The sequence below is a fragment of the Eubalaena glacialis genome, chromosome 16, assembly GCF_028564815.1.
Source record: "Eubalaena glacialis isolate mEubGla1 chromosome 16, mEubGla1.1.hap2.+ XY, whole genome shotgun sequence".
Taxonomy (NCBI): Eukaryota; Metazoa; Chordata; class Mammalia; order Artiodactyla; family Balaenidae; genus Eubalaena; species Eubalaena glacialis.
The window spans coordinates 64578511-64606460 of NC_083731.1; the positions used below are offsets into that span (position 1 = coordinate 64578511).

The following is a 27950-nucleotide window of genomic DNA, read 5'->3' on the forward strand; positions in this document are numbered from 1 at the left end:
TTGAAGTGCCCGGCACGTCGGGGCAGCAGGACAGAGCCCAGGGCGCGCGCGGAGCCTCCCAGTGTCCCGCTCCTGTGGCCGCAGCCATGACGGAGAACTCGGACAAAGTGCCCATCGCCCTGGTGGGACCCGACGAGGTTGAGTTTTGTAGCCCCCCGGTGAGTACCGCCTGGGAGCCCCAGACACGCGGGGCCCGTATCCCCTGTCCCGGGTCAGCGATTTGTGTCACCGAATTTGGGAGGTGGGAACAAATGTGGGCGCCCAAATGTGGGCGCCCAAATGTGGGCTTGGGGTGGCGCTCCACGCGTGTGCGTGTGCAAGGGGCCTGGCATCCCCAGTCTGGTGTGAAGGGGAGGGTGGATAGGGAGGAAAGAGGGGGCGTCGGGTGGCAGGCGGAGAGAGACCCGCGGGGCGATGGTCCTGCACCGCGAAGTTTGTTCAGCGCACATCCACTCCCGAGGACCAGGGACCGGCGGACACAAGCGCGGCGAAAGGGGGCGCCCGGAGGAGCCCGGGGCGAGCTGTCCGCCACCCCCGACTCGCAGGGTCGCTGCGCGCGGACATGACAGTCCCTCTCCCGCCGGCCCGCAGGCGTACGCCACGGTGACCGTGAAGCCCACCAGCCCCGCGCGGTTGCTCCAGGTCGGAGCCGTGGTCCTCATTTCGGGGGCGGCGCTGCTGCTCTTCGGGGCCATCGGGGCCTTCTACTTCTGGAAGGGGAGCGACAATCACGTAAGTCCGGAGGGCGGCTGCCGGCTTGCGGGCACGAGTCAGGGTGCGCGAGGCCGGGAGGGGCGCGGGGCCTGGGGGCGCGCGGGCTGGCGGGGTCCTCTCTGTCACTCGCGTGTCCCCTCCTAGGGGGCGCCAGAGCGGCCCCCTCGCTCCAGCTGATGCTTTCCCCTCGGGGCCTCGGGCCTCCCGGGTACCTTCTCCCTTCTTCCATCCAAATCCACGATGCGGCTTCCCACTCACGGGCAACTTTGCAGAAAAGCCAGTCAGGGCTTTACGGGAAGATGTTAAGACAGAGTAGCGGGGAAATGCAGTGGACGGTTCCAAGAAAGCTCTTTTTGGCCCATCCCAGCCTGGCGTCTCCACTAAGCAGTTGAGTGACCATGGGTAAGGCACATCCCCTCTGGCCTCGCTTTACTCATCCTTAGGAAAGAAATGGAACTAAGCCCTCTCCCAGCTGAGAAAGGCTGTGAATTTAAGAACCTGGGACAAAGACAGTGGAGGAACATTCAGACCCAATAAGGGGACGAATTTGACCTCTCAGTAGCTCTCTCTCCCTCTCTCTCTCTCCCTCCCTTCCTCCCTTCCTCCCTCTCCCTTCTGTCTTCTCTCTCTCTCTCTCTCTCCCTCTCTCTTTCCCCATCTTTTAATGCCCCCTTCTCTCATGCAGTAAGGGGGAAAAAAAAAAAAGATCTAACTTCCTTAAAGATGGCAAATGTCTTTAAAAATCACTTCTGGCCTGGTCACCTGTGATTTAATGGTAAATGTTTTACTAACTGCTGTCCTACTTTCTTTGTATGCAACTATTTATTTTAAAGCTCAGTTGGCTCTCAAGGAATATAAAAAGTGTTTCTGACCCAACTAAACAAAATACCCGTGTTTTTGTTAAATACTCTGAATTTTGTTCACCTATGTAAAGGGAGGCATTTTATCTTGATGACCATTGCCAGGCTTGGTATAAGTATTTCAACTAATGGAAAAGAATTCCATCTCCAGGGTGCACACAAAGGGCTGTTTCTTAATCACTACCCTCAGAGGACCTGTGACTGCTGTTTCCCGTTTCTCTCCCACCATGAAATTCAAAGCATGAACGAATTCCAGTACTTAGAGAAAATGGTGCTGAAAGCAATTCAACCATTTTACACATCACATCTTCTGCAGTCACTGCATAATTTGTATTTTTAACTCAAATGCCTAACGTAGATAAGCATGCCATTTAGCACTGAGTCTGTTTTAGGGACTACATCAAATTTACAAGCATCGATTTGTAAGATCAGAATTGCACAGTATTTTGTGTATATTTGAAAAGTGCCTTAATCTATTTGTATATTTTAAATATAGAAGCTGGGCCAGATGCTCACATTTGAAAGCAGCATATCTGAACATGAGAACGATGTCAGTATCTCCAACTCCATTAATAGCAGGGTTTAGATTGTCATCCCTTGGGAAATTGTACCATCTTCGAATGTAAATGCTATCTTTTAGACGACAAAACTTCAATGGTATAGGTCCTTTGGGTACAAAAATAGCTTTGGTTTTTTTTTGGGGGGGGGTAAAGATTTTGGTCCTGATATGTATTAAAATGAACACCATTTGGCATTTAATTATTCAAGGCAAACACAGCTAACTGACAAGCTTCTAGAAAGAGAGATTGAAAGATCACCCTGAATGAGCAGGGCCTCCTTTTATCATAACTTGTACTTTACTGCAAGATGGTTGGTTGTCTGGTTCAAGAGAGCAGTATTAAATTCTAAAAATACAGAGGAATAGTGAATCACATTTTATTGCCAACAATCAAAGTTATCCCTGTCTCTTATAGAGGCAGGAAAATGAAGAAAATCGTGGTAGGTTTTTTTTGTGTTTTTGTTTTTAACTCCCAAACTATTCCATGCCGATCCATATTACTTAAATCTGAAAAACAAATCACAAAATACTAAACAGAGTAAATTTGGCACCATCTATGCATAGCACAGGCACAGGTCTGCTTTCCCTGAATACAAACGTAGATGGCCCAAACAAAACATAATCAAGTCTCTGTCAAACAGAAAGACATCCCCAACCAAATGGACTACCCACTCTTTGCAGATTATCCATGCCTCTGCTCCTCTATATTGGTTTATAGAGGAGAACCAGCAGTAATTTACCTCCTATGCCTTTCATATGGGTAAATCCCCTTAGGACAGGTTTACTGGAAATCAGCTAGAGAACTCTGAAGCATTGGAGTGCTAATAATCAGGGGACAAGTGACTGGGCTCAAATATTGAGGCCATGCTTCATCCACATTATTGTAAATGGAACAAGGCATTGAAATATGGGAAACTCCCACCAATATGAGATAACTGACAACCCTACCCCGTGGGATGAGGGGATGAGATCATTGCTTGGGGCCTTTATTCTCAGCCTGATTTTTCAAGACACTGTCCCAAACATGATGTAATTATCTTATGAACCCAGGCTTTATTAGAAACTCATTAGCAAATCTCCTTGGCTGTAAAGGCACCATATTGCGCAGAATATTGGCACATAATAGACTCTCTTTGTGCTTGGATAGAAATAGCCGTAGGTGCTAACAGCTCCATCAGTTTAGAGCAGATAATGTAATTACTGCTCCACCAACCGAGCCACTTTCTGAGCTCAAGGCCCAGTACTTTGGAAATAACTTCCGACTTTTTACCACCCCCCAAGCCAAGGCATTTCAGGAGGGCACAAACCTCCATTGCTGCCCCATGCAGACAGTGTACTGCTTATGAAAGCCGGGCTGCAGCTGCATCACAAAGGATGCCTCGTTAGGGAGCTTTTGCTGGCGGGGAGGTGGCGAAGGGTGGTAGAGGAAAGTGAAATTAGGATAACAAGCCACAGTTCTAGTGTTACGATCTTGTCTCCTTAAGACCCGCTAAGAATTTGGAAACACTTAACTTAAATTTAGGATTGCTTGAGTAGTAAAAAGCTTATGTGCAATGCTTAAAAAAAAAAAAAAGAGCCTCTTGTCTCATGAGTGAAGGAAGGACACTCGTGCCAGCAGAAACTCACATGCGTGTTGTCTGCCATATGCCCTTTGACAACCAAAATTTGTTCAAGTGAACAGGGGCTGCTCAGAGAGCACAGGGGCAGAACAGAGCCCGCTTTCTGAGCTTTACCTGCAGAAAGCCCTGGCTCAGCCAAAGAAAACAGGTTTCCCCAAATTGGCTGATGGTGAGGACCGCCTGAGTTGGAAAGTGAAAACAGATTGGTGGGCTCTGCTCCCGCCCCCCTAAATCAGAACCCCTAGAAGTGGTTCTTATGATCAGGTGAGCTGTGGAGACAGTGTCCTGCTGGAATCGAAGTTCATCAGAAGGAGGGAAGGAGGGGCATTGAGAACGTGGCTGAACTGCATGCCGGCATTTTCCCTTCCACTGACCGAGGGCTGTTACCTAAAAGGGTACACGCTAGCAAAGCCGTTTCTACGTCTCTGCTGATAAAATAAAATAGCACTCTGTGGGTCTTGCAATAATGAGTTTTCTACAAGTAATGATCCAATAACAACAGATACTTTTCCCAGGGTTTGTCCATGCTGCAGTCAGCCATTCTTCATAACGAGGGAGAAAATCAGACTTGAATTGAATCTGAGCTCTTTGCAGTTCTGACCTACTGACCTGACACTAAGTAGCAAGTGTCTTTCATCAGTTCCCATTCCTTCCCCTTTAAAGATTTTATAGCTTATATATCATATAAGAGATATATTATATATCATATATAACATATAGATATATACATATATATACCTTGAAGGAAAAGGAAGAAAAGAGAAGAAAAGGAACCCACCTACTACCCCATGACACAGAGAATGTTCTAGAACAGCAGCATACTGAGCAGGAGCTGCGTGTGAATTACTTTTTAAACTATTGTCCTTACCAGATGTCTAAACTAAGAGAGCCCTTTGGATCATCTAATTTCGTGGTACACTGGAAAAAAAATTTCTAATGGCAGAATTTTAAACAAGATGTTACTCAGAAATCCAACACATAAAACAGATCAGAAGCAGAGCTGCTTTGGTTAAACTGCGTGGGGCTGGGGCTTGGGGTGGATAAAGGAGCCTCACAGTCACCCCTGCTCTGCTCCCCTCACCTCTGGACCACCTCCATGAAGCCCCAGAACTCTAAGGACATAAATGCAAATCACCTCTGAGGTCCCACTTCGTTGTTTTACACTCAAGGCAACTCCCAAGACCCAGGGGTAAGGGGTGTGGCCACCTGTTTTTCTGATTCCTGGGCCAGTGCTCTTGGACAATGCCAAGCCTCCCTCCCTTCTCCCCACACGTCTCATAACATAATGCCTTATGATGCCATGTCTGTCCCAAAGAGTCATTAAAATGAGTACCTCTTATTCTGAGCTGAAACAGATGTGCACATTGACCTTGCTCTCTGTAAATGCTACTCTATCTCAGGCATATCCTAGTCCTGTCTGCAGTTCTTACTGTATACCACACTCCACGCCAAATCTTGACTGAAGGACTTAAAAAGAATACCTTCAAAGTGAGGTGCCACTGCAGATTTGTTTAGGTAACAGCCCAGTGAACCCTCTGCCTCCTCAATTTCCATTTATCCATCAACGGGTCTTAACTCTGGCTGCATAGTAGAACTGACCTTTAGAAAAAGAAAGATCTATGCTCACACCCCATCCCCACAGGCTCTGATTTGATCAGTCCAGTGGGGGGAACCTAAGCATGGTAGCTGGAGATTCTACATGCAGTCAGGATTGCAAATCACTGAGCTATTTGATTTAGTATCAGAGACTATCAAAAGCTTTACTTTTAAGATATTTTTTAAGAAATCATGTATTAAGTGATTGGTCTATGAATAAAGTCGTCACCGATAACTAAGATAATCATCCTTACTATTAAGGATGATTCAGTGTATCTCTGAGAAATAGGGAAGCTACTTTATATACTGCAGATCTAAAGATAAGCCCTGAATTGCTCTAAAAGGGAGGCATCACTAACTCTGATGTTCTCTTCCAGATTTACAATGTCCATTATACCATGAGTATCAATGGGAAATTACAAGATGGGTCAATGGAAATAGATGCTGGGAACAACTTGGAGACCTTTAAAATGGGAAGTGGAGCTGAAGAAGCGATTGAAGTTAATGATTTCCAGAATGTAAGTATATTTCGTGCATTTAGGGAGTTGAACCAGGCAAGCCTGGGAGACTTCTCATTCAGGGAGAAGGAGCACCTCTCACACACATCCAAATGGGAACTGTTCTTTTTGGCAGTCATGGTACCGCTAACCCACCTGCACCGTGCAGCATATTCTCTCTGAGAAAGGACCACTCTGTGTCCTTTACATTTTCAAAATGAAAAAGCAACATCTTAGCATTAAAAAAAAAACAAGTTCTTAGAACTATACAAATTCTTGGCAGAGGGACTTCCCTGGTGGTGCAGTGTTTAAGAATGAGCCTGCCAATGCAGGGGACATGGGTTCGAGCCCTGGTCCGGGAAGATCCCACATGCCGCAGAGCAACTAAGCCCGTGCGCCACAACTACTGAGCCTGCGCTCTAGAGCCCGCGAGCCACAACTACTGAGCCCACGTGCCACAGCTACTGAGCCTGCACACCTAGAGCCCATGCTCCGCAACAAGAGAAGCCACCGCAATGAGAAGCCACCGCAATGAGAAGCCACCACAATGAGAAGCCCACGCACCACAACAAAAAGTAGCCCCTGCTCACCGCAACTAGAGAAAGCCCGCGCGCAGCAACGAAGACCCAACGCAGCCCAAAATTAATTGATTAATTATTTTTTTAAAAAAAATGTTCTGGCAGAAAGACTTGCGAGAGCTATTTCTTTCCAAGCAGCTTTCTTAACACAGTGAATAAAATGCTCAAGCTCCTCTAGAACATTGCAAGGTCTGAAAGTGGCACTTGTCAAGAGGAAGGAAACTTTAATGACCTAATAATCTCATCAACAACAGGTGGGATCTATTTATACATGTTTCTCAATTCTTCAGATTTCCCATTTAATCCAGGAAATGAGCATGGAGAAATTCCCCGAGTGTATCATCTGCTTTCTGACTATGGCCTATTACAGATGAAACCTTCGAGTCTCCTTTGAAAAGGGCACACATGTTTGTTTTCAAAAATTCAATTTACAGGCAGTTGGAGACATTAAGCCATGCATTGATGCTTCAGTGGACATCTGCAAACCAAAGTGTCACTGCAGGCCTCCTCTCTGGGTGGCCACCATAAATATCTTACTCTCTTTCATGTTCTGAGATGAGAAAGAGGCATCACTGTTTGTGCTCTCCTGTTAAATCTGTAGATGGAGTTGGTGAGACTTCATGAAAAAAGGCTCTTGAAAATAATGTCTCTTCTGATATTTTATTGGCCTACAAACATCTCATCGACCTGTCTTCCTCTGACTGATGAGAAAAACTAGAGATGCTTTTCATTCGAATGAAAGAACTCCCCTTGTTGATACCCAAACACACTTCACAAGCCCTTTTGAATAACAAACAGATGCTAACCTCAGAGCCCAGCTGATGTTACACATTATTTGATGATGACAAGGACTGGCTGTGTTCAGCGTGGGCTCTGCCCCAGGACCAAGCTCTGCAGCCCTGTGTGTGCGTGGCTGCATTTCGCTTAGTCATAGCTTTGCAGATGGTTCTGGTCAAGGCACAGGGATAATTTCTCTGGACCTATTAAAGGCTTTTACTGCAAGACCCAGGACAAGGTAAAAGGCATTTTTTTCTTTGCACTGCTCAATATAAAATTATAAAATGTGACTCCCACACATGCTTTATTCATCCAACCCAGAACAAAATTGAATACCTAGAATGTGCCATAATATCGAGATATGCAAAGGTAGCTATGCAGTTAAATAAGAAAAGATCCATCTCTCTCAAGATGTGCATGTATCAGGAATATCCTTTTAAAATAGTTAATCCTGAGCTTCCCTGGTGGCACAGTGGTTAAGAATCCGCCTGCCAATGCAGGGGACACGGGTTCGAGCCCTGGTCTGAGAAGATCCCACATGCCACGGAGCAGCTAAGCCTGAGAGCCACAACTACTGAGCCCACATGCCACAACTACTGAAGCCCACACGCCTGGAGCCCATGCTCTGCAACAAGTCCCTGCAATGAGAAGCCTGCGCACCGCAACGAAGAGTAGCCCCCACTCGCTGCAACTAGAGAAAGCCCACACGCAGCAAGGAAGATGCAATGCAGCCAAAAATAAATAAATTTATTTTAAAAAAATTTAATCCCAAACCTATATTTCTGTTTTATAATCCTTTGGTTCTAATAATGGTATTGATTGTATTTTGTTCTCAGAGGCCAATGGGGCCACACATATTTTATAAACTGATCAATTCTCTTTGATAGCTTCCACATTTCTCTAAGTCAGAACTGGTGAGTAGAACATTTTTTTGATGGATAGAACCTGTTATGGGTATAAATAAGCCCGGACTTTTGAAAACCCATGAATCAACCACTATGGTACCTGCAGTATTACTTTCTCCTGTATTACAAACTGTCAGTCAAATTCAGGAAGCGTTATTGGAGCCCACTGTGTGCAAGGGATGGTGCGAAGCATGGAGGATGCAAAGATGACTGACACTTGTCCCCTCCCTCAAGGACCTTACAGTCCGGGTCCAGGAGGCGGACATCCACACAGAAGTGGCTTCAGGTAAGGCTGGGAAACATGCTGCCACGGAGCTATGAACAGAAACATGGAGCCATCGAGGAGGAGGAGGCCATCGCTGCCAGTTAGGGGATGGAGCAGGTTTTACAGAGGTGGCAATGAAGCCGAATCCAGTCTCTGAATCCCAGCACTGAATTAATTTTTGGAGACAGAGTTTTGGGTGAAGTAGAAAAGAATAGCTTTATTGCTTTGCCAGGCAAAGGGAGCCACAGTGGGCTAATGCCCTCAGAACTGTGTGTCCCAACCTGGAGGGGGGAGTGAGGAGTTTATAGTAATGGTTCAAAGAGGGTGTGATCAGCTCGTGGACATTCTTCTGATGGGTTGGTGGTGAGGTAAGTGGGAGTCAGCATCATCAACCTTCCGGGTCCAACTGGTCTGGGGTCTACAGGCTTGTGGGCAGCACACAGTTAACTTCTCCCACCTGGAGGGGGTTTCAGTATCTGCAAAACAGCTCAAAGATATTGTTGTTTGTATCCCTTGATGGGGAACCAGGACCCTGCCCCAAGGCTGCACTATTGTTTCTTGACTGTTCCTCCCTGGTCTCTGCATCCCTTCCCTTCCTTAATTAGCAACTGTTTGAACCTGCGCATTGGAACTCAGGGAATATCCTGGAGGCTGAATGATGCCTATTTCCTGTAACCAAAGAAATAGGGGACACAGAAAGGCTTTTGTGCCCAGGAGCCCCACAGGGTCCTGCTCATTATCAGCAACAGTTGAATCAGGTCTGGAAGAATGGAAGAAGAATTTTGACCGGCAGAGAAGCAGGGGCAGGACTTTCCAGGCCCAGGGAAGACTACGCAATACCCGTGCTCAGTTCTGCTCCCAAGTTCTAAGTAGCCCGGGAGGTGGGGAAGACGAGAAAATGGAGTTGCAGATGGGGCCAGAGTAGGAAAGTTTCTGAATTGTAAGTGAACAACCTTCCCCGCTAACCCCACCAAGACTGTAGTAGAGCCAATGGAAAAAAAGAGCCCCCTGAGAGGGAATTAGCACTGAACAAAGGGCTCCAGGCTCTACACTGTTAGAGAAAAAGTTGTTCAGGACACTTGTTAAAGAAGGTGAGGCGGACTTCATTCAAGGCAGGCTACTACAGTGGGGTTTTGTAGTAGGAGAGAGAGAGTGGGCTCAGCCCCGAATACAATAAGGAAAAGTGGGGATTTATAGCCAAGGAGCAGGGTGGAGGTGTTGGTGGATGGAAAATTACTAAGAGGTTCTTTGCTAAACTGACCTAACAGGATTTTTGCTGCAGGCAGGTCAAGGAGATCAGATATCCAGGTTGATCAGAGACCAAGGCTGACTCAGCAGGATTCTTGCTAAAACTGGAATAAACGGGCCAAGACAGAGCCCAAGGTTGGGGCCTAGTAAACAGAGGACTCAGAGGAGCCTGACTAGAGTTAGGTCAGGAGAGTCTTTGTCAATACCCTGTGGAACACAGAAGCTAGGTTTGTTGATAATGTATGAGTTACTTTCTAGAAAGTTATACCCTCAATAGCATTAGTGATGTTGGTTTAAGCCAACCCTCTCAGACCTAATGACCCATTTATATAACAAAAATCCTGGTTAGAAATTAAGATAGAATAAACTGATATATACAGATTTTCACTCTACAATTCTTTTGACTTTGTGTATATTTGAAATTTTTAATTTAAAAAGCTGGGAAAAGGGAAAAAAGTGGGGGGGGTGGGAAAGGTTAGCACAACCTACCTGGTAGGTAAGCAGGTTATTGGTTTCAAGAATCAGTATGGCCCCCAACTATAACATAAAGAAAAAATAAATTGAAAGTAATTTATAATAAAATTTGGACTTGAGCCTGATGTACTTGAAAACATCATAAAAGTCATATGCTTGGGTCAATGTCTGTGCCACAGCCTAAAATGGAGATTGACCTAAGTGTGTGTTGACAAATTAAATACCAGGTAATTTTCTCAAACAGTAAACGAAAGTACCATTTTCTCTCCATTTGCACAATAATTCCATTCCTAGGAAATTGGTTGTATATTAAGACTATACCAAAAATCACTCTTTTATATGTAAAACGGTGTTATGTTCTAGGCACAGATGCTTACAATCAGGTTTTTCACCCAGGGCTCTGGGTGGTTCGTTCTTCAGGGCCCCCCCCCGCCCCGAGCTGGTTGGGACCCGACACCCCTGGGCCCCGCCCAACAAAAACCCAGAGAGCCCCCAGTTTTTGTGACAATAAAAAACTCCCTCAAAAGTTTCTAAATCGCCCCCCTGGGGAAAGGACCCCTTGCCCTCCTTGGAAACTTCTGGTTTAAGCCACAGAAATAAACGAGATCCCCTAGAAAGAAAAAAATTGTACAGCTAACACGAGATTAGCCGACTCGATAAAAGGATGTTAGATCACTGGGATCCTCACTCATTACCTTTTTAGCAAACTTCTTCATTATCACCAGCTTCTAAGGTCTTGTTTGTTTGCAAAAACAGGATATTTTCTTGCCTTTCCCTTCCCTCTGTTTAATCTCTTAACATGTCTGGCTGCTTGATATGGATTTGTAGCTAAACAGAGTGGTTAATAAGTGTGAACTCCTTCCCACAGGGCCCATCCCTATGGGGTTTCGGTTTCCTGTGCAGCCTGTAGACTGTCAGAACTAACTCAATACATACTAGACTCACATTCAGGGCTGTGAATCCTTCCAGAGTGTCAGTTCTCTCCCTAGGGATATGGTAATATCTCTATGGTGTTTCCTCCCTGGCATCTCAGATTCAGAGGCTATGAGGGTTTGAAGTTAAGAGAACATGTCACATAGGGGGGCAGTAATCCCCCTCCCCTGCCTTCTGTTTTTCCAACCATGTGCCCTAGATTTACAAGTAGAATAAGAACAGCAGACCTTCCAGAGATAGCATGGTGGAGAGCAGTGGTTCACCAAGTGTGTTCGTTAGGCCACCAGCAGCAGCAGCACCTGAGTGCTTGTTAGAAATACACAGTTTAGCCCCCACTCCAGACCTCCTGAATCAGAAACTCTCGGGGAGGGGACCAACACGGTATTTTATTTAACAAGTCCTCCAGGTGATTGGAATACAAGGGAAAATTTGTGAGCCACTAGTACAGAAGAAACTTGGGTCCAGAGGCTGTGTCTTAGTCCCTTGAGGCTGCTATAACAAATTGCCATAGACTGAGTGACTCTTAAACAACAGAAACTTGTTTCTCATAGTTCTGGAGGCTGGAAAGTCCAAGCCTAAGGTGCCGGCAGTTTGCGTGTCTAGTGAGGGTCTTGCTTTCTGGCTCACAGACAGCTGTCTTCTCACTGTGTCCTCACATGGCAGAAGGGGAAAGGAGCTCTCTGGGAAAAGGGCACTAATCCCATTCATGAGGGCTCCACCCTCATGACCTCATCACTTCCCAAAGGCCCACTTCTGGGTACCATCACATGGGGGGTTAGGTTTCAACATAGGAATGTGGGGGGGACACAGACATTCAGTGCATAGCAGGCTGTTTCAGTTATTTTAAAACTTTGTTACCCTGAACAAGTGTCTTTCTCCCTAAACTGGTGGTCCTCAGCTCCAGCTGTACATTATAAACACATGGGGAGCTTTTAAGCATGCCAGTGTCTGGGCACGGCCCCAGGCCAATTAAATGGGAATCTCTGAGGAGAGGCCCAGGCCTCTGTGTTTTTAAACTCTCTCCAGGTGATTTTGGTGCAGAGTCGAGACCCTCTGCAGTAAGCCTGGAGTCCGTCCTCTGTAAAGGGTGGTCGGGGGGGTCATGCCGCCACCTCTCTCTGGGTGAGAGGTGACACTGGGAGGAATAAGTGACATGTGTTACATGTGTATGTGGCCAATCAGGCCGCAAGGCGAATAACGAGAAGCTTCAGGAAGAAGGAGCCTTTCCTTCTCTTCTCCAGTCTGTCACCCACCCCGTTTTGCAGGGCTCCTGGCTCTGAGATTCCATATGGTGTAACCATCCGTGAATATCCTCAAGCATGAATGACGTTTCACTTCGTTCTTCATTTAAGAGGGCTGACTCCTGAGCCAGGCCCCTAGGTTTATAAAGGCTTTTCTTCTTCCCGCTCCTTGGTGTTGACGTTAGAACAAGTTCTGTATCTTCCTGACATTTGTCTCAGTTCAACAGAAGATTGATCAGTTGAGATGTTCAGATTTGTGTTGGTATCTACATTATTATGTCATAAAATTTGTAGGTCTTTAATACCGCTTTTGGCCACTCACTAGTCATGAAATTAACCAGCACAGTGAAAGTAAACACTCTTGGGTCAGAACATACCGTTATGCCTGATGCGCTCCGCGGGCGGAGTCAGTGCCCAGCTGTCAGCCAAGACTGGAGCCTTGCGGCTGAGGTTTCCCTTGAGGCTGTTCCCTAGGCAGAGGAGGAGACACTGTTTATATCTCACAGGGGACAAAAACAAAACGTCCATGTCCTTGGATAAGGTCTAGGAGCAAAATTCAGTTCCCAATGTTATAGAAAGCTACTATTTACTCTGGGCTCAGCAACTTAGGAAAAATCCGAACTGATGGAATTAATTAGTTGGACCAACATCTTTTGAGAACCTTTGTGGGAGCACCAAACAAACAAAAACAAAAAAGAAAACATTCAGATCAATCTCAAGCTTAGACCTGAGTAGGGAGGTGACATTCACAAGGAGCAAGGGCCCTGAGAACTAAGTGCCAAATGAGGAATGAAGATGGGAGGGCTTTCAGGGAGTCAGAGGGAGGGAAGCCCACTTAGCCTGGGATGGTCAGAGAAAGCTGCGTAGGAAAGATGGCATTTCATCTGAGCTTGGGGGGATGGATGGAGCAATTAACAGCTCTGTCTCAGCTTGAAGGCAGCCCCTGGCAGGGGCCTCCCCATCACACAGTATAAAGTACAATCCCCTGTCACGCCTATCTCTGCACTCTGCTTTATTTTTCTCCATAGCACTTAACGCCACCTGACTATCTCTGTTTTTTTATTTTTGGTAAATAACACTAAAAGATAAGCTCCATGGGGGCAGAGACTCCATCCGTTTTGTTCATCCCTGTACCCAGGACCTGGAACGGTGCCTAGCTCACAGTAGACACTCAATACACTGAATAAATGAACAGATGGATAGATGGATGGATAAACTTTTGTTTCCTAGGGCATCACAGGAATCCGTTTTGCCGGAGGGGAGAAGTGCTACATCAAAACACAGGTGAAGGCTCGAGTTCCTGAGGTGGGCACCATGACCAAGCAGAGCATCTCCTCTGAACTGGTGGGTACCAGCCTGCTCCACACGGCAAGGGCTTTGGGCAGACATTGAAGGTACAGCCCTTTCTGTCTCTAGTTCCTGGATAGGTTCGTGACCTGAACATAAGCTCTCTTTCTTCTCTGCCAAAGGAACTTAATTATTTTGGTCCTACTCATTGGTTCCAAGTGATCATTCTTACGTGATGTAGTATAATTGGAGGTTTTGGAAAACCAGATTTTAAAGTACATAAAGGGGATTGGTCATGACATGGCCCTTATTTGCCTGATGTTAGGGAACTATCTGATCAGTGATTAAGACAACCTAAAGGGGACTTCCCTGGTGGTGCAGTGGTTTAGAATCTGCCTTCCAATGCAGGGGACGCAGGTTTGATCCCTGGTCAGGGAACTAGATCATGCATGGCGCAACTAAGAGTTCTCATGCCACAACTAAGCAGCCCACCTGCTGCAACTAAGACCCAGCGCAACCAAACAAAAATTTTTTTTAAATGACAACTTAAAGGACTTCATGGGCTTCCCTGGTGGCTCAGTGGTTGGGAATCTGACTGCCAATGCAGGAGACACGGGTTCGAGCCCGGGTCAGGGAGGATCCCACATGCCGCGGAGCAACTAAATCCGTGAGCCACAGCTGCTGAGCCTGCGCTCTGGAGCCCGCGAGCCACAACTACTGAGCCCACGTGCCGCAACTGCTGAGGCCCGCGCGCCTAGAGCCCATGCTCTGCAACAAGAGAAGCCACCGCAATGAGAAGCCCGCACACCGCAACGAAGAGTAGCCCCCACTGGCCGCAAATAGAGAAAGCCCATGCGCAGCAATGAAGACCCAACGCAGGCAAAAATCAATAAATAAATAGATAAATTTTTAAAAAAATAATAAAGGACTTCACGTGTTAGGATCTTTTCATTAAAGGGGCCTCAGGAGCCTCAAGCCTCACTCCAGCCTCAGCGCCACTCAGCAGGGGGATTTCCTCCTGAAAATTCACCACAGCTGATCCCTCAGCCTCTGCTGGAAAGCAGCGACAGGGCGCTCCTTCCCTGTGTGTCAGGTGACTTCATGGGAGGTAGTTCTAATTGTTTTGCCCTACGTTGAGCTGAGTGACTCCCTCTGCAATTTCTTCCCACTGGTTCAAGTTCAGCCCAACGAGGCTACTCAACATATATCGAATTCCTTTCCTATGTGTCAGGCTTGTGAGGTGCTTTAAACATAGTTCATCCATTTATTATTAATAGCTTGCCTTTGAGCTTGGTTTTATAAAAATTTATGTTAAGAATTGCACACAGAGTTCTAAAGATACATTTAACAATAATACCTTACACTTATTTGGTGCTTTAGGGCTTACGAAGTAGCCGCATTCGTTCTCATCTTCCATTTGAGTTGTGGCAGGGTAGGGTGGGAAAAAAAATGGACTTTGGAAAATGTGGGTTCAAATCCCAGCTCTGACACTTGCTATGGATGTAGCTTCAACTCTTTGAGCCTCAGATTTGTCACCTACAAACTACAGTGTGCACCCCGTCCCCATGGCCCTGAACTCGATAGATAATGAATAGACGGCTGCTGCTTTAATTCTTAATTTTATTATGATCACCTTTGATCATTCCAGTATCCCCGAGAGGGAGATATATCAGGCATCAGCTTCCTCAAGGCAGCTGAGGAAAAATAAGAATAAGCAAAAGTGCCTGGAAACTGCCCGATTGTTTGCTCTCCTAGGAGCAGCCCCAGGTGTCTCAAAACAAGAGCCAAAACCAACCCGGTGAGTTTTTAAAGTTGGATCTCATGTCCTCAGTATCTCCTCTACTCCCAGTTTCCCCAACCATTCGTCCTGTGAGATAGGTTCCAGCCCTTCATCCCTCTCGTGATTCTCCTCTGATCATGATCTGGTTTGTTCCCCTTGAGCTGTGCCCTTCAGAACACAAGTGTGGACCCACTAGTACAGAGTCTAAAAATGAGACGGAGACCACCTGTGTTCTGACCTTGAACATCCCTTATTGCATTACCTTTTTTTTTTAATGGTCCTATCACTCAGTTTCTGTTATGAAGCCTTTAGTGAACTAATAACTCTTGACATTTCCCCCATGAGTGGATATAAAGAACCAACTTCTCAGCCATAGCCAACCGAGATCTTATCATAAGTTTGCAGTACATTTTCTGATTTTTTTAAAAGCAAGGTGGGTTTTTTTTCTGATTTTTTTTTTTTTTTTTTTTTTTTTTGGCTGCGTTGGGTCTTCGTTGCTGCGCGCGGGCTTTCTCTAGTTGCGGCGAGCAGGGGCTACTCTTCGTTATGGTGCGTGGGCTTCTCATTGCGGTGGCTTCTCGTTGCAGAGCATGGGTTCTAGGCGCGCAGGCTTCAGTAGTTGTGGCTCATGTGCTCAGTAGCTGTGGCACACGGGGTTAGTTGCTCCGCGGCATGTGGGATCTTCCCGGACCAGGGATCGAATCCGTGTCCCTGCATTGGCAGGAGGATTCTTAACCATTTCGCCACCAGGGAAGTTCCTTTCTCTGATTTTTAAAAACAATACTTTGTCATTGTAGAAAGTTGGGAAATACATAAAAGAATATAGAAGAAAATCACCCACAATTGCATAATCCACAGATAGCTAATGTTAATGTTTTGGTGGATTTTCTCCATGTGCAAATGTGTGTGATATTCTTTTCATAATGGAAGTTATACTGCTGTACATTCTTATTATTTTCACTTAACTTTAGGTCTTCTAAAATGTAGATTATAATGAATGTATTGTATGTCATCATATGATTATATATAATTTTAAAAATCTTTTGTTCTTGAATACAGGTATCTTCAATTTTCCATTTTTCAAATAATAATAATAATTCAAAATAATTTTTTGAATACAGATATAATTCACTGTGGTGAATAGTTTTGTATTTAAATCTTTGCCTCTGATTCTTTTCTTAGGCCATAGAGGTGAATGCTTTTTCTTGTGTTTTGATTGTTTATAGGGTGTGTGGTGGATTCTCTGGTGGACAAAACCAAATTCAGGCAACGTGTTTGTGGGAATTAGGAATGTGTTTGGCTGTCAGTAGCAGAACATTACACTTAGAGTGACTTAGACAAATAAAGACTTTTCTCCATAGTAAGTACTGTGGAAGTAGGTAGCCCCAGACATTGGCTCCGTGGCCAGCATCTCTGATTTTTTCGTCCTTTCCTTCCAGCTCTAAACATCAACTGCACAGTCAAGTAAGGAAGGCAGGAAGACGCTGAGTAGTGCCGACCATGTTTTCCCTTAACTCGGGAAAAGCCAGACGCCTTCTCAGCCCCGCAACACACTTTAGCACGGATCGCATTGTCTAGAGCTGGTCACACGGGCACCCCTAGCTGCCGGGGAGTCTGAGAAACAGGTGTCTCCCCTGGGGCCAGCACATTGCTGCCACCAACAAAAGCAGGATTGTGTTGCAAGGAAAGGGAGGGAGGGAGGAAGGAGATGGGGTCGGCAGCTGAAAGTATGTGCCATACACTTTTTATTTAACATCCCTAGCTTGTAGGTTGTGCACACATGCATTCTTCCTATCACCCCATTCTGTGCCCACACACTTTAGATTGTGATGGGGTAGATTTATGCACCACTAGCTCTCATACATTTTTCATCAGTTTTGTATAACTTTTATTTTATTTATTTTTTTAAAAAATTATTTTATTTATTTATTTTTGGCTACATTGGGTCTTCGTTGCTGCGCTCGGGCTTTCTCTAGTTGCGGCGAGCGGGGGCTACTCTTCATGGCGGTGCACGGGCTTCTCATTGAGGTGGCTTCTCTTGTTGCGGAGCACGGGCTCTAGGCACTCGGGCTTCAGTAGTTGCAGCGTGTGGGCTCAGTAGTTGTGGCTCGTGGGCTCTAGAGTGCAGGCTCAGTAGTTGTGGCGCACGGGCTTAGCTGCTCCGCGGCATGTGGGACCTTCCTGGACCAGGGCTCGAACCCGTGTCCCCTGCATTGGCAGGCGGATTCTTAACCACTGCACCACCAGGGAAGCCCAGTTTTGTATAACTTTTAAAAAGTCCTATACCCAAAGAACATTCATCTCCTGGATGGAGCCATTTAATTTAAGGTAAATAACTGGATTACCTGAGTGTTAGCTACCTCCAATAACTTTAACTTGTTTTAATGCAGCCAGAAGCCTGAGGGAGAAAGCATAAATGAAGTGTTGCTTTTAGCTAAAAAATAAGAAAACATTTTAATTTATCCAACCTATTGCAAACTAATAAATACATGAAAGGAGCAACCTGGCAATATAAATTTGTCTCCTGGGTTATCAAACTATTCTCAGCATCTCGCTGTAGAAGAAAACTCAGCGTTTAGCTTTGAAATCTCAGTGGTGTGCTTGATGCAAAGAACATCTGAAATATGTTTTGTTATAACTGGGAAATGTAGAAATGGTTTATGTTAAATACTACTTTGAACTGAAGACATTAAAGAACCAATTGCTGGCTTTTTCCATTGTGGTTTGGAAGTGGCAGAACAAGCCCCCAAAGGACTTTCACTTCACACGAAGGGCTCCTCTATCCTTTATCAGATTCCAGAGTCCGTTCAGTTGCTTTTCCTCTAAAACATCTTTGATCAAAAACATCAGATTAACCTAAATCTCAAAGTTGACATCAAGTAATTTTCACTTCCACTCAGGATGCTCATATTCACACATTCGAGTTATCCAAAGGCAGGATGGCATGAGGGGTGTGGAATATTGTGAAAAGAGCTACAGAGAGAAGAGATTAGAACTTCAGAGTGTGTGTGTGTGTGTGCATGCACGTGTGTGAACGCGAATGCGCACACATATACACAGAGAATTCTCATTAAGTTTTCTTTTAAATTTTATTGAAGTATAGTTGATTTACAATGTTTTGTTAACTTCCGCTGTACAGCAAAGTGACTTAGTTGTACAGATACATATTCTTTTTCATATTCTTTTCCATTATGGTTTATCACAGTATATTGAATATAGTTCCCTGTGCTATACAGTAGGACCCTGTTGTTTATCCATCCTATATATACTAGTTTGCATCTGCTAATCCCAAACTCATTAAGTTTTTCTAGGGCGAGATAATCTTTTACCAACACATGAATCTTAATATGCAGCATGTTCCACTGTCCTCTTTGTTCAGTGCATTTCATTTTCACTTACTTACAGGAAGGCAAGATCATGCCTGTTAAATATGAAGAAAATTCTCTCATCTGGGTGGCTGTAGACCAGCCCGTGAAGGACAACAGCTTCTTGAGTTCTAAAATCTTAGAACTCTGTGGCGACCTTCCTATTTTCTGGCTTAAACCAACCTATCCAAAAGGTAACATTTTAAATTCTTTTGACCCTGCTTGGAATTCTCCCTGCCCTGGTGAGGTTCCTGTGAGCCCCTGCACAGGCCCAAGCATGTGACAAGGAAGATGAATCCGGGTGCACATCGCAGTGTCACAGTAATTGGCATGAGAGGTCAAAGGGAAGGGAAAGGACAGCCATGAATGTCACAGGGCAGGGCCAGAGCAGCGGGGTAACAGGCAGCAGGTGGGCCCAGAACACCTCTGCCTCACCTGCAGATTTTATTTATGACACTCCCACTGCTTCCACTCTGCCCCTAATCTCTGTTGTTTGCACTTTGCAATTTTACATTTTTTTATTCCTAAAGCAGAGAATCAGGGGTCTAAGAAGCTGTTATACCGCCGAATCCTTATTATGGTCAAACCTTGAATTATGGGGCAGCCAAAAGCAGCTGTGGGTATAGGCTGAGATTCCTTAAGTTCAAGGCTCAAGGGTCCACTTCCAAGTCCAGAGAAAATAAATGAAGGGCCCCTGGGGTTCAGAGCTAGGTTGGAGCACCCTGTGGGCTGTTTCCGGGTGGAGAAGGGCAGCTGATGAGCTCTGCAGGCCAGGCTCTTTCCCCGGATTTTGTCTGTCTCCAGGGCTGCTCTCTTGATTTCCATCCCAGTCACCCCACTGGCCTCCCAAAGTCCTACTTTGTAGCTCTGGCTCAAGCGGGGGGAAAAGGCCCCTCTCCTAGCACAGCCTAGATAGGCTATGTTCTCAGAAAGATTATGTTGAACGCAAAGAGAGAGCAGCATGGAAATAAAACACAGGAATTAAAACCACCAGACTTAGGAGAGGGGAACGAGCAGTTACTATTTAACGGGTGCAGGTTTCAGTTTTGCAAGATGAAAAATGTTCGGGAGATAGATGGTGATGATGTTAGCAGAGCCATGTGACTGTACTTAATGCCACTTAACTGTACACTTAAAAAGGTTAGAATGGTAAGTTTTATATATATTTTACCACAATTGGAAAAAACAGGGACTTCCCTGGCCGTCTAGTACTTAAGACTCTGCGCTTCCAATGCAGGGAGCGTGGGTTCGATCCCTGGTCGGGGAACTAAGATCCCACATGCTGCGCACAATGCGCCCAAAAATTAAACACACACACACACACACACACACACACACACACACACTCCAGGCTTCTGATTCTGCCATGGCTAACTTATTCCTACAGTTCACAAGTCTTATTCAGTTCCAAAGCTTGGATAAGACAGTTACTTTTTAGCCCAGGCAAAGCAAATAGGATGCAATTTATAAGCTGCTGGCAGTGGCTGACTGGAAGAGTGGGTTGAGAATTCCAAGGCTACACGCAGGCTCAGTGAGAAGGAATCCTCTGAGCGGTGTCTGTCACAACCCTAGGGGCTGCCAAATGGACCATCGCTTTTGCCATCCGAGGTCTTGCCCCAGCGGGTGGTCGCAACTCAATTCTCTGGCCATTTACAAGTTCTGGTTTTCAGTTCCCCACTTGTCTCCACGTGGAATGGGCCTTCTTGCCTTCCACCACCCAGGAACTCCTTCTCCAATACCTTGTCACCTTTTCCAGTCAAGGACAAAAGTCTCCGACTCTGCTACATGTGGACCTCTCTCTGATCACTTTCTGTTTGAGGACATGCTTCTTACCCAGAAAGTTCATTCATGTATTCATTCATTCATTCAACAAACATTTATTGACACGTTTATTATGTGCCATTTACTTGTTCTAGGCACCTGGAATGCGCTGATGAACAGAAGAGACAAGAATCCATGCCCCCCAGGAGTTTTACGTTGTAGCTGAAGGGAGACAGTACATAAACACTAAACTAAAATAAGAAAATCGTATGGTATGATCCAAGGTGCTATGGAAAAAGAGCAGGGCAAGAGGTCTGCGGGTGGGGTTGGGAAGACAGTGCTCTTGGCAGTGCTGGGATGACTGATACAATGAGAACCTTCACCTTCTGGGAAGGAGCTTGTTTCCTACATCCAAGATGTGACTTGGTCCCTCACAGCTAACAGCATGACCAAATCTTTTTTTTTTTTTTTTTTTTGCCACACCGTGTAGCATGCGGGATCTTAGTTCCCCAACCAGGGATCAAACCTGTGCCCCCTGCATTGGGAGCACAGAGTCTTAACAACTTGGACTGCCAGGGAAATCCCATGAGCACATCTTAAGTATTCAATTATGTATCATTAAGTATTAATTACACATCTTAAGTATTCAGTCATCACACCATCCATCCAAGAATTACACACATTACATACAACACCAGAAAAGTAGAAACCATCTAAATGCCCCCAGATTTGAAAAGGATTAAATAAGTGTTGGTGTAGTCATAGGATGGAATATCATAGACATTAAAAGTGAGGGAATTTTTTTTCCAGTCTCATAAATGCAGTCATATTTTACAATAAAGTCAACAAAATGAAACCCTCCCTGAGGATGCCTGGCTCCCCACCACCTAATTCTAATAAAAGCCTCCCAGCTCCAGGGTCCAGCAACCCCTGCCCTTGGATCTTTACGCTGGCAGGTCGTGTCATGTAGCTGTATCATCAGAGACCCTGGGAATGACGCTGTACAAGGTCAGAGGAAAGCGGGGAGGCGGGTGGGAGCTGAGGTCTGCTGAGCTCGGGCTGTGTACCAGGCACCGTACTGTGCTAGAGCTTTACATCTTGTCCTCATTTAATCTTTGCCAACAACTGTCCAGCTAACTAGTAATATTCCCATTTTATAGATGAATAAACTAAGGTTCAGAGATTGAATCACTCTCCTGAGGTCATTGTTAGTTAAAACAAGTGGAGTTGCTAAAAAAAAATTTTTTTTAATTAAAAAAAAAAAAAAAGGAGTGAAGTTGAGGTTTGAATCCAGGTTTCCCTGATGCCTCTCCAGCCCTGCCTCAGAGACCAAGAAGCTATATCCGTGGAAGCTATCCACGGCTGGACGCACATGCATGCCCTCACAGATAACATAGCATCATATCATCATCATCACCTAACGTTTGAGGGCTTATTATATGCCAAACACTATGCTAAAACCCTTAGAAACAAACTCTCATGAACTCTATTACTATCCTCTGAATTAGATACTATTATTATTTCCATTTTACTGAAGAAGAAACTGAGACTCAGAGAGATGCCAAAGCCACCCTGTGTGGTCCTCTCTCCATTCTTGTTACTCGGCAGCCATCAGTCCTGCTGCAGGACCCATGAGGCATTGTGGAGAATGAGGGCAGTGGGCTGGAAGCCAGAGAAGTTCACGTTCAACCCTCTTCTCTGCCACCCCTTCTGTGATCTCGGCCAAGTCACTTGGTCTTTCCGAGCCTTGTTGCCCTTTTGTATAAAAGTATCTGCTTATTCTATCCCAAATGATTTTTAAAAGAATCAACCAAGATAATAGTAAATCCCCTGAAAACTGTAAAGCTTTATACATATATAGTAAATTCATGAGGAATGTGTAGGGCTGCAAGTAACAGAATAGCAGACCAACAGTGGTTTCAACAAATACGGGTTGACTTTTTTCATACAGCCAGAAGTCTGGAGGTAGGTTTTTGGCACTATCGTCAACTCTTTCTAGCTTACCATCTGCTAACTGAGGCATGCTGGCTTGTCATCCTTGTGCCTATCACTTCTGGTCACATAACCCAGATGTCACATCTACATTCAAGGAAGGCAGACGAGATGGAGGAAGCTGTATCTGTCCCCTTTTACCAAGAAAGCAAAAGCTTTCCGAGAAACTGCACTAGCATATTCTGCTTATGTGTCATCTGGCCGTTCCTAATTGCAAGGGAGGCTACGGAAATAAGTGCTATTTTACTTTCTCAGCCCCTAAGTAGAGGCAGGCAAAGAAAAAGGGAACTGAGAATGGATTTTGTCAGTTATCTTACAACACCTGCCTCAGTTAGTATTATAAACCAAATTCTGATTATCTGATGTTTAACTACTAACCCAAGACTGTGAAACATGCTTTATTCTTGGGAAAATCATTAATACAAATTTAAATAGGATCTGGTCGTATGTGTTTTAATATCCTTTTCTAATGTTTTTCACCCTGATAAACACAGAATTTCCTTAATTATTCAAATAAAGGAATTAACTTACCGCAAGTTTGTTTTTTTTTTTGGCAGAAATCCAGAGAGAAAGAAGAGAATTGGTAAGAAAAATTGTTACAACGATGACCACAAGACGATTACGCAGTGGTCCACGGGGCAACCCAGGGCCTGGAAGACCAAATAACGAAACCAGACCCAGTGTTCAAGAGGATTCAGAGCCCTTCAATCCAGACAACCCTTACCACGTGTGTACTGGCGTTTGTATGACAGTTTCAGATGACTGCACTAAACCCAGCACTGAAGCGGTGATATTTCTGCTTGAGATTTCAAATAAGCATCTAGGATTCAACTGAGACTTCTACTCAATTATTTTAAAAAATACATCTTAATTTGTTTGTTGCAGGGTTTATAAATGAGGGTAACAACTCTTCAGCATTGCTTCTGTAGTGTAAAATCCTGATTGGTTGTACTCCTTGTTCAAAGTTGTTTTCTGTGCTCTCCTTTTTTGAGTCACAGGCAAATTTATAAACACAAATTCATATCAGGAATTTGATTATTTAAAAATATTTCCAAGAGTGTGCCCTGCAGGCAACACACAGGATGAAAGTATTCTCTATCCCCCTTTACATGCACTTTATTCATCCATTCAACAGACATTGGTTGAGAACCTGCTCTTTTCCAGGCCCTGTGCACACAGACAGGAGTAACTTCTGCCCTTGAGGGCACTCAGTCCATTCAGGAGACAGACTCACATACGGGGATCAAACACTTTAGACAGAAACCTCGAGAACTGGTGTTTGTAAGGATGACACCAACATGCTAAAAACTTCTCAAATCTTCAATGAAATGTAGTTTTACCATTACTATACTTTGCAGGGAGTGAAAATAGAAAAATAAGTACTTATGTGTAACTAGTGTTTTAATTGAAAAAATAATACATGCATGTATTTTTTTTAAAACAGTATAAAAATGTATACAATGAAAAGTGAGTTTCCTTTCTACCACAGACACCCTCCCCTGAGCAACGTGCTAACAATGGCTATTTGCCCAGTTCCTTTGTATAAGTGTACACACACACACAGACACACACATTTTTAACACAAAGGAGCATACACAACTTCCACTTTGCTGTCTTTTCAGTTACAATACAGTATTCTGGAAATTTTTTTGTATCTCCTATATGGATCCACCTCATTCATTTTAATGGCACCATTATATTCCATTGTGTGGATAAATGTACAGAAATTGAACTAGTTCTGCTTTGGTGGACATGTAAATTATTTTCCTCGAATACCGTTTTTTTTTTTAACTTTTAATTTTATTTATTTATTTATTTGGCTGCATTGGGTCTTCATTGCTGCATGGGGGCTTTCTCTAGTTGTGGCGAGTGGGGGCTACTCTTTGTTGTGGTGCACGGGCTTCTCACTGCGGTGGCTTCTCTTGTAGTGGAGCATGGGCTCTAGGCGTGTGGGCTTCAGTAGCTGTGGCATGCGGGCTCAGTAGTTGTGGCGCACGGGCTTAGTTGCTCCGCAGCATGTGGGATCTTCCCGGACCAGGGCTCGAACCCGTGTCCCCTGCATTGGCAGGCGGATTCTTAACCAATGCGCCACCAGAGAAGTCCCTCTCAAATACTGTTAATAAGATACACCTTGTACATGCTTCATAGGGTATGGGAAGGAGTAAATGAGGTAATGCAGGTGAAGCTCTTAGCACAGTGCTGGGCGCATAGTAAGCACTACCTTACTCCATGTTAGCTATTAGTCTATACCTCTTGTACACTGTAGGAGTATATCTTTAGCACAAATACTGACACATGGGTCTGCTGGGCCAAAGAATTTTATATTTTAATGGAGGACACTAAATTGTCTTCCGGGGAATTACAGCAGCTACATGTCTTCAAATGGTAATGAAAGGCCTAATTTATTATCAAACTTTTAAAAAGTCTTGGGTGTAAAAGTGTATCTCCTGGTTGTCTTTATCTTGCCAGTCTTTAATTATGTGTAAGATTGAGCATCTTTTCATACACAGAGAAGCCATTTGTACATTTTCTTTCCTCGTTTCATGTGTTGCAAATATATTTTCTAGTTTACCATTTTAGACTAATATATTTTAGAAAGATTTAGAGCAAAAAAGTATTTTTTTTAAGTAACCCAAGGCTTTCCAGAAAATTCAGGACACCACAGTACTTCATTCCCTAAAGCTCAAAGAATAAAGAAATAAAATCTGGGACTTCCCTGGTGGCGCAGTGGTTAAGAATCCCGCTGCCAATGCAGGGGACACAGGTAATCCATCCCTGGTCCAGGAAGATCCCACATGCCGTGCAGCAACTAAGCCCGTGCGCCACAACTACTGAGCCTGCGCTCTAGAGCCGTCAAGCCACAACTACTGAGCTCGCGTGCTGCAACTACTGAGGCCCGTGCGCCTAGAGCCCATGCTCCGCAACAAGAGAAGCCACTGCAATGAGAAGCCCGCGCACCACAACGAAAAGGGGCCCCCGCCCGCCCCAACTAGAGAAAGCCCGCGCATAGCAACGAAGACCCAACGCAGACAAAAAAAAAAAAAAAAAAACACTGAATAGGCAGAAAACTTAATAGTTTATTCTCAGGTAGCTGGCCTAGCTGCATCTGGTTCTAGGGATGAGGGCATCAGCCCCTCCACAGAAGGGCAGGATGTGACTTTGCCCTGCTTTCAGGCTTAAGTGATCCATATTCTTGAAAAACTTCCACTGATAACAGTTTCCTTTCTTACGTGTTGAGCTTTAAGCAGGAACACCTTCCCCGTGATCTCAGTCCTTCACATATCCCTTTAAGGAAATATCTCAGGGCAAGAACCTGAGATTTCTGCCAACTTTTTAATCCTAACAAACTTTTGTTGAACCCTCAGGTGAGGAAATGCCTCAACCAACAGGCTTTTTGACTACTCCTGCCCTGGAAGAGTCAGCGACAATTAATTAATGAGGCAGTTTTTAATTTTGCTGTCCCAGATGAACCTATTTCAAGAGATAAGGGGGAAAAAATGTCTAAAGGGAACATTCTAAAGGGGAGAGTCTAAAGAATTTTTTTTAAAAATGGTGTTAAGAGAGTAAGACAAATACTTTGACGACAAAATCCGAACATAGGCTGTCAGATGGTGTTAATGAATTGTTAGTTTTGTGAGGTGTGATAATGGCAGTGTGGTGCAGGAAAACACTATCTTATTTTGGAGAGACATTCTAATGTATTTACGGGTGAAATGTCACAATGCCCTCAAGTCTCTTTAAATTTACTTCAGAATTTAAAATACTTAAAAAAATCAAATTTGACAAAAGGTTGGCAATTGTCAAATCTAGATGTTCGGTACACAATTTTCTCCACTTTCCAATATGTTGGAAATTTCTCATAATAGAAAGCACCCCCTCACACACACACAGCAAAAAAAGTTGAATAAAGACTTTTTTAAAAGGATACCAGAAAGGTGATAGGGTTGCTTAAGTTCACTTAGCTCAAGCCTAACCCATGTTGGTGCTGTATCTCCCCAAGTTGTTCTTCCAGGAAAGAGGCTTAAATTGAACAAAGAATTTACGTGAATGATAAGGGCTTTTTGCCAGTGTAATTCAATGCCATATTAAAGAGGATATGGACTCTTTACCCCTAGAAATCCATGAAAAGGAAAACCAGGTATTACATAACTTGGCAGGGGCACGTTTCTTCCAGTTCTGTGATCTCTCCAGCAGTGAAAATAGGGTTCTGTAGGTGACTTTTACTTCGATACGAGTTTGTATTTATGTAACTATAACGATGGCACATAGAAACTAGAAGATAAAGTTTAAGGTCTTGAATCTTTCCACACTGTATGGTGCCTTTTTCTGAGTGTTACAGACCCTTACGTTGACATGAGGGCAGAAGCTAAATGACCTGGCAGTGCTCTCAGCCACTGCAAGTGGAATAGCAATCTGTTGTTAGCCTGGATCAATGAGTTTCAAAATGTGCTCCCCAGAGCCCTGGAAGCCATTACTACAAGAAGGCACCAGGGTGCCTCAGCAGTGGCAGAAATGCTACTTTTGAATCACGCTCCCTGTTTTCCTATTTAAAACAAATTGAGTCACTAGTGAGTGGTAACCATGGCTCACTTAAGGCATGGAGAAACTTCACCATAACATTAAAAAAACAAAAAAAACTAAACCTTCCTGCCAGTGACAGATTAGGTAGGACGGAAGTTCCCTGATGTTAGAAGGATTTCTGAATTATAAGGTTTAAAGATTGAAAACTCCTTACAGAAAATAATGCTGATTTCTGGTAGCAGTGAGACATTCAGGACCTTATTTTAAAATAACGTGGATGCTATAAACTTCTCATTGGGAAGGAAACACAAATAATTCTCTTTTATTTCACAGCAGCAGGAAGGAGAAGGCATGACATTCGACCCTAGATTGGATCATGAAGGAATCTGCTGTATAGAATGCAGGCGGAGCTACACCCACTGCCAGAAGATCTGTGAACCACTGGGGGGCTATTATCCATGGCCTTATAATTACCAGGGTTGCCGTTCAGCCTGTAGAGTTGTCATGCCATGTAGCTGGTGGGTGGCCCGCATCTTGGGCATGGTGTGAAATCACTTCATATACCAGGTGCTGTAAAGAATTAACTCCAGAAACAACCAAAGTTTGAGGCATCTTGATGCTGAAGGGACCACAAAGTATTTTATATTCCATCTGAGCAATGTTATTCGAGACACTTAACAGAATATTTTTGAACTGCTTTGCAGAACTTTATCCAGAATTGCAAATGTACTGAAAGGGTAGTTTAAGTCTAAAATTTCATCATAATCCTTTTATTACTTGCTATTTTTTGCTTTTCTTTGCCAGTAAGACCTGCTTTTAAGACTTCCTTACCAAGCTATTTTGAAATAATCATGAAAAATTATTCACAATTTGTCAAAGATCTCAACTGTACACTTGAGTTCCTTTTAAATCATCACTGACTAAAACAATTTAGTTGTCTGCTGTTGTTATTTGTACATAATTCCTCAGTTGTTCTTA

General features: G+C 44.4%; 1 protein-coding gene across 2 annotated transcripts; it reads left to right on the top strand.

Annotated features, from left to right (window-relative positions):
• Window positions 1–27809, top strand: CNMD (chondromodulin). Of its 2 annotated transcripts, none has more exons than XM_061170886.1 (7): window positions 1–158; window positions 592–732; window positions 5726–5866; window positions 13497–13610; window positions 18739–18892; window positions 23009–23178; window positions 27306–27809. In XM_061170886.1, exons 1-7 carry the CDS (start codon window positions 87–89, stop codon window positions 27519–27521), a joined length of 1008 nt encoding a protein of 335 aa, XP_061026869.1. In that variant the 5' UTR covers window positions 1–86; the 3' UTR covers window positions 27522–27809. The 2 variants fall into 2 exon arrangements, with proteins under 2 accessions (XP_061026869.1, XP_061026870.1); XM_061170887.1 differs by having other exon boundaries at window positions 27309–27809.
• The last annotated feature ends 141 nt before the right edge of the window (window positions 27810–27950 follow it).

Excerpts from the sequence above, each read along its gene's own strand:
- CNMD (XM_061170886.1), top strand. The coding sequence starts at position 87 with ATGACGGAGAACTCGGACAAAGTGCCCATCGCCCTGGTGGGACCCGAC. Across the intron at positions 13,611-18,738 it reads AGAGCATCTCCTCTGAACTG|GAAGGCAAGATCATGCCTGT; the intron begins GTGGGTACCAGC and ends ACTTACTTACAG. Across the intron at positions 18,893-23,008 it reads TAAACCAACCTATCCAAAAG|AAATCCAGAGAGAAAGAAGA; the intron begins GTAACATTTTAA and ends TTTTTTTGGCAG.